The sequence below is a fragment of the Leopardus geoffroyi genome, chromosome C3, assembly GCF_018350155.1.
Source record: "Leopardus geoffroyi isolate Oge1 chromosome C3, O.geoffroyi_Oge1_pat1.0, whole genome shotgun sequence".
Classification (NCBI taxonomy): Eukaryota; Metazoa; Chordata; class Mammalia; order Carnivora; family Felidae; genus Leopardus; species Leopardus geoffroyi.
Genome location: NC_059338.1, coordinates 101,841,957 through 101,853,505, shown reverse-complemented (window position 1 = coordinate 101,853,505; position 11,549 = coordinate 101,841,957). Strand labels below are relative to the sequence as shown.

Here is an 11,549-nt window from a genome sequence, read left to right as displayed (position 1 = left end):
CAAAAATGTGATTCTGAATGAAAAGCTTGATGTTTGTAGGCAACTGCAAGAGAGGGATAAATCACAATTCGTCCAGAGATGGTATGATAGTCTTCAGGGTAGTTTCTGGAAAATTCTCAAAAGCAAGTCAGCATTTCTGGTTTTAATAGTAGAAAGTACAAGTAATGAGCAATTATAAGAACTTTTGGATTCTGACCCAGCTGAACAGAATACACCTTCTTTTCTTTTTAAATTTGTATTGAAAAGGAGATACCTGGCCCATCTGAGCATGTGTGATTGGTTTGGTGGAATTGTGTCATAAGCATAAATATTGGAGTCTTCTAATCATCTTTACAAGGCAAACCTTTTCAATCAGATAATAAATACCTAAAATACAGTATCCTACTTTTATGTTCTTAATCTAATGAAGTGTTATAAATCCCAGATTCTGTCCAAAGAGATGAATCAGCCAGCTGTTGGGTATTTCTCATCACTGGGAAATTTTATGACTGTTTCAGCTATTTTTGAAAACACATGGAAGACAGAGTCCACTCTTTGTGAAGTAAGGTGTGGCATCCTCTTCAGTGTCTCAATATAGTTACTGTTCACTCTTGACTTCCTGGACTTTTCTGCACGATGCCTTTCTCTTTTGGCTTCACTATAGGTCTCTTCTCTGTTCGTCTTATGATTATATTTAATGGTTCTCTTTCAAGGAGCATGTTTCCTGTAAGGTTTAAGCTATTTTGGCAATTAATCCAAACTGGTGGCTTTACATAGAAGTCTAGGAACTATGAAACTTTTTTATGTATCTGGGAGAAAAACTACATATACATATAAAACATCACATCATTTACTCAGTAAGTATTTAGATTTCTTTGGACATCTTTTTAAATTTTTTATTGAAGTATTATTGATATATAACATCCTATTAGTTTCAGATGTTTATTATAGTGATTTAATATTTTTACACATTACAGAATGATGTTCATGATAAGTCTAGTACCATTGGTTGCCATGCAGAATTATTATAATGTTATTGACTTTATTCCCCATGCTGTACATTACATCCTCATGAATTAACTTATTTTATAACTGCAATTTTGTACCTCTTACTCCCCTTCATCTACTTTGCCCACCCACCCACTCTTCCCCCTCTCTGGTGACCATGAGTTCATTTCTTGTATCTATAATGTACATAACTTCTTGAGAGTGGGCTACCCCTTTCATGTACCAAAAAGATTTCAGGTATAGTTTTCTTACTTGAAAATACTTACAAAGGGGTGCCTGGGTGGTCCAATTGGTTAGGCATCTGACTCTTGATTTTGGCTCAGGTCATGATCTCACAGTTTGTGGGATCGAGCCCCATGTGGGGCTCTGTGCTGACAGTGTGGATCCTGCTTGGGGTATTCTCTCTCTCTCTCTCTCTCTGCCCCTTCCCCACTCTTGCGCTCTCTCTCTCTCTCTCTCTCTCTCTCTCTCAAAATAAACAAACATTAAAAAAAAACAACTTTCAAAGACCGTGTCTTGTGAAGTTCAAAGGGAATGTTTAACTGTTTCTATTTTGCAGAGGTTAGAACTAAAGTTTTGAGGAATGAAATGGCCTATTCTACAATGTCATGTGACAGATTGGAAAGTAACACACAAGTCTCCTGGCTGTTAGTCCTGTGCTTTTGTGACCCCTTTACACATCACTTTTATCTCTACAACATCATTTGGCTCTTAACATAATCTGGCATGTAGGCAGAAACAGATTTGGTCCTCCACTAGTTTAGAGATGAGAATAAGGAGCCGTAGAGGGATTTTTGCTCAAGGCTACACAATGAGAAATATTTTGCTTCCAAGTTCAAGTTTATTTCCACTGCAATTTGCTGACTTGCCAATTTTAATAAGTCTTAAGTGGCCTATTAAAAAATTCTACAACCTCTTGGGGTGCCTGGGTGGGTCATTTGGTTAAGCATCTGACTTTGGCTCAGGTCATGATCTCACAGTTCATGAGTTTGAGCCCCGCTCTGGGCACAGAGCCCGTTTCTGATCTTCTGTCTCCCTCTTTTGCTGTCCTTTTCTCTTCTTCTCTCTCTGTCCCTCTGGTGTGCCCATTCTCTCTCTCTCTCTCTCTCTCTCTCTCTCTCTCTCTCCCTCTCTTTCTCTCTCTCTCAAAAATAAGCACTAGAAACAATTCTACAACCTCTTGGTTTTTAAACAATTTCCCTTTACATTTATAATAATTAAGAAACATGTTTTATTAAACTAATAAATCAATATTTTATGTAGAGGCCAGCCTGAATTTTCTGGGGAATCTGACCTGCTGTTCTTGAAGTACTAACAATTGTAGCAAATAGCCTTTTGACTGAGATCTACCTCTGTTCTATTGCCAATAAAACAAACATTTCTTAAGTGATATGTATGAAACAAAACTTCTTAAACTGTGGAAACTCTGCATTCCTTTAAGCCAAAAGTAACAAGTTCTTATGATTCCTTTCCTTGAAAACTAATTGCTATTAATTTAATACCACCATTACCTGTGTCTTTCAAGTATCTGTTCATTTGCTAACTGTGCATTAGGAAGTAGTCCAATATTTATTAACCAGAAAAATAAAGATATATTCTGATTCCACCAATAGTAAGTTAATAGAAAATGGAATAAAAAAATATTTAGCTTAATGTTATCCCTAAAAGTTGCTTGACTTTGAAAAAACGACTTCTCTATTCACTGAGGTCCTATGATGGTTTTCTATTACTAGCTACTATTACATATCACTGCAAATTTAGTTGTTGAAACATAGATTTACCATTTTTTTGTCTCTGTAGGTCATAAGTCTGACCCATATCTTGTGCTAAAAGCATAGTGTCAATGAGGCCACATTCCTTTATGGAGTCTGTAGCCAAGAATCTTGTTTCCTTACTTATTCAGCCTGTTAGCAGAATTCATTTCCTAGTAGTTGCAGGACTAAGGTCCCATGTTTTGTTTGTTGTTATTTTGTTTTTTTTTTTTTTGTTTTGCTGGCTGTTGTCTGGTTCTCAGCTTTGAGAGGCCACCCTCATTCTTTGGTTTGTAAGCTCCTTTGTCATCAGAGCCAGCAAAGGTAGTGACTGTCCTTTTCCCACTTTCTGTCTTGCCTCTTTACCTGTCATCACATCTCTCTGACCATAGTTGGAAAGATTCTCCACTTTAAAAAATTATGTGATTTGAGTAGGCAAAATCCAACAAAATCTTTCCATCTCAAAATCCATACTTGTAATCATGTCTGCAAAGCCCCTTTGCTACATGTAAAGTAACACTCACAGGTTCTGAGAATTAGAGCATAGACATTTTGGGGGGTCCACTACTCTGTACTCTGCCTGTAATGCCCGAAGTTCCAAAACGTCCCACAAAAGACCACCAGAGTCGTGAGTCAAAGCCAAGCGGCAAGGGTCGTTTATTGCAGGTTCGAACCTGGACCTCTGCGCACTCGTTGCCGGTGACGCTAAGAGGCCCCGATCAGAGTTAGTATAGGGTTTTTATAGACAAGGACAAACAGCATAGGTGAGGTTTCAAATTATGAGGGGCCTGATTAGTCGATTTTAAAGTACGGACATTTGTGGTTTTCTGATTGGGCGTCCTTTGTCTGTCCTTTGGCGGGAAGGCTTTGTCCGTTACTTGTGGTGGGAGAAAAAAAGGGGAAGGGGATAGGTGAGGAATGTGCTAAGCAAGCAGGTTTGTTCCTTTCATTCCCCCCTTTTTCTTGTGCCTAAAGAGCCAATCTTGGATCTTCAGTTTTCTATTTGTAATGTCTCGAGCGGTTGGTACTGAGTTCGTAAGACCATTAATTGTACAGCATTGAACCTGTCTTGGACAAAATTAATAATTTTGTTTATGATGCAGGGGCCGAATGTGAGAGCGAAAAGTAGGATGGCCAGAGGCCCGAGTAAGGCGGAGAGCAGGGTAGTTAACCATGGGGACGCACTGAACCAGGATTCAAACCATCCAGCCTCTTGTTCTCTTTCCTTTTTTTGTTTATTTAGCCCTTCTCGGACCTTGGCCATAGAATCTCTTACTATTCCTGTGTGGTCAGCGTAGAAACAACATTCTTCTCCTAGTGCTGCACAGAGACCGCCTTGCTGTAGGAACAGCAGGTCTAATCCTCTCCTGTTTTGTAAAACTACTTCCGAGAGGGAGGTTAGGGACTTTTCAAGCGAAGTGATGGCAGTTTCTATTCTTTCTATATCTTTGTCAACCGCTTCTCTAAGTATACTAAATCCCTTGTTTTGTATAGTTAAGGCCGAGATCCCTGTCCCGGTTCCGATGGCCCCGAGTCCAAATATGGTGGCCAGAGTTAGAGCCCCTGCAGTAATGAGTTCTCTTTTAGTCACTTTTTTAGGTGCTATCCACATCTGGTTTACATACTCAGCTGTGTGGTATATGATTTTTGGGAACACAATTACCATTACACAGAATTCTGACTGATTGAACATGTCCTTATAGAGGCAAGGGGTTAATCCCGCATGAGAACAGAGCCACCATGAGTTATTTGGTGGAATAATCCAGTTTTCTGAAGTATTGAATATATTCCTGTTACTTATGCATAAGTGGCTATACTTTGTTGGCACTGTTCCTATGCATGTCCCATTTCCTGTAAGTACTGGTAGTGTGAGGCCGGGTCTTCTCTGTCCCCAACTGCAAGCGTCTGAGTTGTTTGCAGTGCTATAATTCCCTGTTATTGCTACTGACTCGTAAAATGGAGGTTTTGTGGAATAGCACAGCCAACAAGCTTCTGTTTCATTGGGTTTAGTATGGTTTAAGGCCTTATAAGTAGTATTTATCATTACCCATAAGGGGTCATCTTTGAACGGGATTTGAATTTTTTGGGTTTTTTTCGGGGTCACCTGAGTGGTCGAAGAACTAGTACCCATGCCCGTGGTGTCAGTAGGCTTACTAGTGGGCCCTGGAGTAGTAGTAGGCTCACTTGTGGCCCCTATTACTGGATTCGGTCCTACTAACACTGGTGGAACCTTGGGTTGTACCTTTAGTTTTATCTGAATAACAGTTGCAAAGTAAGGCGGTCCCCGATACAGGTGAATTCCCCAATTTAGCCCCGTAATCCATCTTGTCTCCTTTTTTCCGTCCTCTAGGAATTTGATACGAATAAGGTTACAGGCGCGGATCTGCTTGGGACAGGGGCTGGCAAATTTCATGTCAATATAATGGGGTTTTACCTCCCATTTCCAGTTTCCATCATTGATAGTGACACAGCTCCAAGCCTTACAGTAGAGGGATTCGACTCCTCCACAGGTTTTTTTCATTGCTCCTGTTCTGAACCCGGGACATGCATAAAACCCACCAGATCTTATGCGCTTTTTTTCATTTTCTGGGGTTCCGGTCCATGACGGATTAGGACGCTGGTGGCTTCCGTTGGGGGGAAGTACCCCCATAGTTACGGCTACGTCCTCTAGGTTAAAATATAGATCAGGCCACCAGGCATTTAGGGGAGTATCGTCTATTGTGGTAGTATTATAGACTTCCTGAGTTTCTAGATTAGAAATCTCCCAAGTTAAAGTATAGGGTATATGGGGGTTGCTCGCAATACTTATCAGTCCGTAGGAGGTGAGCAGGAGCACGCTAATGAGTGTTCCTCCGATCATTGTGGGTCCGGAGCTGCAGCAACAGTCTTGGTATGGGACACCCAGGCCTTTGGTCTCAGCCGGTTTTCGGGGTCAGGTTTTCGACGCAGAGTCAATTTTAAAGGATGGGTCTTACTCTGGTCAACCGTCCAGGCGGTGTTGGCTTCCGGCACGAAGTCTTTTTGAACCGCAAAGGTATCAGCTGGTCGGGCGTGGGTGTAATGGATCCAGGTAGCAATCCCGTCGACTTTGAGAGCAGTGGGTGTGGTTAGGATCACAATGTAGGGTCCCTTCCACCGTGGTTGGAGGGTCTCTTGCTGGTGTCTCCGCACATATACCCAATCTCCGGGTCGGTAGTGATGCGGCTCAGGAGGGGGCCCGTTCTCATAAATGGCTCTCAATCTGGGCCAAACTTCCTGGTGGGTGTGCTGGAGTTCCCTCAGGGAAATAAGAAGTTCATGATCATCAAATTCAGTTAACACATTAGACTGTAGGTTGGGAATTATAGGGGGGGGCACTCCATACATGATTTCAAAGGGGGTTAATCCAAGTTTGTAAGGGGAATTCCGCACCCTGAACAGAGCGTAGGGGAGTAAGACTACCCAGTTAGCGCCAGTCTCCATGGTCAATTTGGTTAGGGTCTCTTTTAGGGTTCTATTCATTCTTTCTACCTGTCCTGAACTTTGGGGTCTATATGCACAATGTAGTTTCCAATCGGCCCCAATAAACTGCGCTATCCCTTGTATTACCTTTGAAATGAATGCTGGTCCGTTGTCTGATCCTATTAGGGTAGGGAATCCGTACCTGGGCATGATGTCTTCCAACATTTTCTTTGCTACTATCTGCGCAGTCTCATGCTTGGTGGGGAAGGCCTCTGTCCATCCTGAAAAGGTATCTATAAACACTAGCAGATATTTGTATCCATATTTTCCAGGCTTTACCTCGGTGAAGTCTACTTCCCAATAGGCTCCCGGCCTGGTTCCGCGAGTTCTTGAGCCAGGGTTTTTCCCGTGGTTGGTGGCGTTAGTTAGTTGGCAAGCTTTACAGCTAGTAACTATCTGTTCGATTTTTGTCCTAGAGTCTTTGATGGTGATCCTAGCATGTCTTATTAAGTCTTGCATTTTTCTCGTGCCCATATGAGTGGCTCGGTGCATCTTGGATAAAACTTTATTTCCCATTTCCTCTGGGAGGATTATGCTACAGTCCGCTGCTCTCCACCACCCGTTAAGGCACTGAGTCATAGGCAATTTTTGGATCCAGTCTAGGTCTTTTTTAGTGTAGGTGGGACTTTCTGGTAAACTAGCTGGACCGGGGTCTGGTAGGGTGGTCATTAAAGCACAGTCCACCTGTAAGGCCACCTGTCGGGCCACCTGGTCAGCCAGATTATTTCCTCTGGCCACCGGTGTGATCGGTTTTTGGTGGCCTGGGCAATGTATGATGGCTAGTCGTTTAGGCAGCCAGAGTGCCTTTAAAAGAGCCAATATTTCTTCTTTGTTTTTGATGGTTTTCCCCTCTGCAGTTAACAGTCCCCTCTCTCTGTATATAGCTCCATGTATGTGGGCCGTAGCAAAAGCATATCTGCTATCGGTGTACACATTTAGTCTCTTGTCTTTTCCCAAGGTCAGTGCCTTGGTTAAGGCCACAAGTTCAGCTCGTTGGGCAGAGGTGCCAGCTGGCAAAGGCTCTGCCCAAACAGTCTCAGTTTCAGTTGTGACTGCTGCCCCCGCGTACCTTTGACCCTGATGTATAAAGCTGCTGCCGTCAGTGAACCAGGTAACTTCGGCGTCTGGCAGCGGATGATCCTGTAAATCTTCCCGAGCTCCATGAACCTGTGCCAATATCTCAGTGCAGTCATGGAGAGGGGTATCTAAGTCCGGGTCTGGTAACAGGGAGGCAGGGTTTAGTGTTCGGGTGGGAGCATAAATGATTCTGAGGGGATTTAATAATAGTCCCTGGTAGTGAACCAGTCGGGCGTTACTAATCCATCAGTCAGGAGGTTGTTTGAGGACTCCCTCGATGGCATGAGGGGTTGTGATATGTAACTCTTGTCCCATAGTTAACTTATCAGCATCCTTTACCATTAGAGCTGTAGCAGCGATCATACGGAGGCAAGGGGGCCAGCCAGCCGCTACTGGGTCCAGTCTTTTTGAAAGATAGGCAACGGGCCTGGGCCATGGGCCAAGGAGTTGCGTCAGCACTGCTTTGGCTACCCCTTTATTTTCATCTACGAAGAGATGAAAGGGTTTGGAGACATCGGGGAGCCCTAAGGCTGGTGCCGACAACAGGGCAAGTTTAATTTGCTGGAAAGCCTGCTCAGTTTCCTCTGTCCACTCAAAGGGCGCCTGTTCTTGGGTGACCAAGTAAAGAGGCTTAGCCATCTCGGCGAACCGAGGTATCCACAAGCGGCAGAACCCGGCCGATCCCAGGAACTCTCTTACCTGCCTTCGGGTTGTGGGTCGGGGGATGCGGAGAACGGTTTCCTTCCGTGCATCAGTGAGCCATCGTTGGCCTTCCCTTAACAGATAGCCCAAGTAGGTTACCTCGGATCTGCAAATTTGGGCTTTCTTTGCTGAAGCCCGGTACCCCAGGGCACCAAGTGTCCGGAGGAGATTTTTGGTGCCTTGCAAGCAAGCTTCGGCAGTCTCAGCGGCGATTAAAAGATCATCAACGTACTGTAAGAGAGTCACTTCGGGGTTTTGATTCCGGTACTCACCCAGATCCTCGTGGAGTGCCTCATCGAACAAGGTGGGTGAGTTTTTAAATCCTTGGGGGAGCCGGGTCCAGGTGAGTTGCCCATTTATGCCTCTCTCAGGGTCGGACCACTCGAAGGCGAAGAGCTCCTGGCTTTTGGGGGCCAGAGGCAGGCTGAAAAAAGCATCTTTTAAATCAAGGACCGTATACCATTGTTTTTCTGGACTGAGGGCACTTAGGAGGGTATAGGGGTTGGGTACTGTTGGGTGTATGTCCATGACTCGGCGGTTAACTTCTCTCAGGTCTTGTACCGGACGGTAGTCTGCACTATTAGGTTTTCGTACGGGCAGCAGGGGGGTGTTCCAGGCTGAATGGCAGGGCCGCAAGATGCCTAAGTCTAGGAGGCGACGGATATGTGGTGTGATGCCATTTTTGGCCTCCATTGACATCGGGTATTGTCGGACCCGAACTGGATCTGCCCCCGGTTTCAGCTCTATGAATAGAGCTGGGCGATGTTTAGCCAACCCCATACCCCCGGTTTCAGCCCATGCTTCTGGAAACTGCTGGAGCCAGGGCTCTATGTTTTGACTTTGTGAGGGTGGCCCCTGATGGAGTCGATATTCATCTTCTAATCTCAGAGTAAGTATGGTAATGGGTTGGTTGTGAGGGCCAGTCACTTGGGGGCCCCCTGGCGTAAAATGAATCTGGGCCCCCATTTTAGTGAGTAAGTCTCTTCCTAATAAGGGGCACGGGCTGTCAGGGATGACTAGGAAGGAATGGGTGACCTTTCCATTTCCTAGGTCCACAGTTCTCTGGGTGGTCCAGGGATATTTTTTTATTCCAGTAGCCCCTTGGACCCAGGAAGATTTTTCAGAAATTTTTCCATGGGGTCTGATCAAGACCGAATGTTGTGCCCCTGTGTCGACTAAGAATTGAACTGGGTTCCCCTCCACTTGTAGCGTTACCCTAGGTTCGGGGAGGGGATCCGAACCCCGTCCCCCCTATTCTGCATCTTGAGTGAAGAGGGCAGGTGTAGTTTTTGGCTGCCACGGTTTTTGACCATGATGTGGCTTTTTCTTTTTAGGGCATTCTCGGGCCCAGTGGCCTTTTTCTTTGCAATAGGCGCATTGGTCCTTATCTAGGGGCTTGTGTTTATCCAGGGGCTTTTGGACAACAGTAGCCAGGACTTTGGTCATTTTCTCGGTGGCTTTAAGTTGCCTGTCCTCTGGAGTCTCTCTATTATTATAGACACGCTGGGCAATACGGAGTAAGTCCTGAATCTGTTTTCCCTCCAGGTCCTCTAGCTTCTGGAGTTTCTTTTTAATATCAGTGGCTGCTTGATTTACAAAGGCCATTACAACAGCAGCTTGATTTTCGGGGGCCTCGGGGTTCATGGGGGTATACTGTCTGAAGGTTTCCATTAATCTTTCTAAATAAGCGGCAGGGCTCTCTGTCTTACCTTGTATTATTGAATACACTTTTGCCAAATTAGTGGGCTTGCGTGCAGCAGCCCGGAGACCCGCCATTAGAGTCTGGCGATAAATGCGCAGCCGTCCCCTACCTTCTGCCGTGTTGTAGTCCCAGCCATCCTGTGGGGGTCGGGTCAAGGGAAAAGCTGCGTTAATGAGATCAAGGTTAGCAGTGGGTTGGCCGTCATCCCCAGGAACCAGCTTTCTTGCTTCCAATTGAATTCTTTCTCGCTCCTCGGTAGTGAACAGGATTCGGAGGAGCTGCTGACAATCATCCCAGGTGGGTTGGTGAGTAAACATAACGCTGTCTAAGAGACTTATTAAATCTTTAGGGTTGTCAGAAAATCGGGCATTCTGGGTTTTCCAGTTATATAGGTCACTAGTAGAGAAGGGCCAGTATTGGAGTCGGGGATTCCCCGTATCATCGGGAGGCCCTATTTCCCGTAAGGGTAAAGCTACGGTGGAGTCAGGAAGGCGGAGTCCTGGCTCACGTGGGGCCCGCCTACGGGTATGTCTGGCCGGCCCTTGGACTTCGCCCCCATTAGGCATGGGCGCGGGTTGAGCTTCCCTATTCTCCAGTTCTCCTATGGGCTGGGCTACGGGAGGCTCTGTCGGCGCAGCAGGGATAGGGGCAGCTTGCGGAATGCGAGGAGGAACCTGGTAAGGGGGAGGGTCAAGGAAAGGTAAATCTTGGCTGTCGGGGAGAACAGGGGGTGCAGCTGGAGTTGGCGGCTTGGGAGGGCTGATAGGTTTAGCCGCTAGGATTTGGCATGACTCTGCTATTAAGGAAGAGGCCATCCAAGGAGGAGGGTTTTCTACTAAATCTTGCCACACCAGAATATAGGGAATCTGATCCGAGTGACCTTCTTTCCCTGGTAGGAAAATTTTTGATTTTACTTTAAGGACCACAGAGAGGCAGAAGGTTCCCTCTGTAGGCCAATTAACCCCAAAGGTGGGCCATTCAGAGCGGCAATAGGTAATCAACTTCCTTTTGTGAATGTCTAGGCTTAAGCTGTGTCCTCTAGCTTTTACGTCCCTGAAGTTGGCGAGAAGGAGGGAGAGAGGGGTGCTCTGCGTTTGGCCCATATTATGATTCTGAGGACGAGGAGAGGAGGAGGGGGGCGCCACTGGCCAGGGGGTGGGAAGGAAAGCCGCAGGGAGCTGAGGAAGGAGGAGAGAGGAACAAAGGATGAAATAATTAATTCTGATCAGCCGAGAAAACACTTAATTCCAATAAAACATCTGACCCATGAAAGAAAAACAAGAACTAACAAAAATCTTTCGCAGCGGTTCCAACTTTCTGGTGCTGTCTTGGCCAGCCCAACAGAAAGGGTTATGGCTAGGACGGCGGTAATTACAAGGGCCCAGGGGTGACAATACATTTAGACTGACATAGAAGCACTCGCGTACTCGCCCGTCCGCGTCCCTCGAGGGAACTTAGGTGCCTCTTGGCATGGGCGGGCAGGTATAAACCCCCTGCTCGGATCAAAAAGATTTTGACCGCCTTAAGCCGTATGAGGATCACCGCGGAAATCGGGTTAGAGCCCACTCGAATCCCGTAGCTTATGCTGTGGGACTACACATAGGGTAAGTCAGGCGCGTGCCCCTGACTCCCAACAATCATTCCATTCAACAGACAGACACACAGACATACATCACATCAAGATACCGGTAACAATTGGCATGCCTAGATGGTTTTTCCTTTTTTAGACGCCTAGAGATATTTCTTAGCACTCTAGAGGTTCATAGAGAAAATGAAAGTATTTAGTTCGCAGGCGCATTGGGTGTAAGCAGCCCACGGAAAAGAATCCA

The 11,549-nt window shown here is 45.7% G+C and overlaps 1 protein-coding gene across 1 annotated transcript; it reads right to left on the bottom strand.

Moving 5' to 3' along the window:
- Positions 1–5,783: 5,783 nt before the first annotated feature.
- On the bottom strand, positions 5,784–10,823 carry LOC123586624 (the record flags this gene model as incomplete). Its single annotated transcript, XM_045455834.1, is given in 2 exon segments — positions 5,784–10,136; positions 10,539–10,823. Coding segments are annotated over 2 exon segments (4,638 nt in total), but the record flags the coding sequence as incomplete, so codon positions are not given.
- Positions 10,824–11,549: the final 726 nt, after the last annotated feature.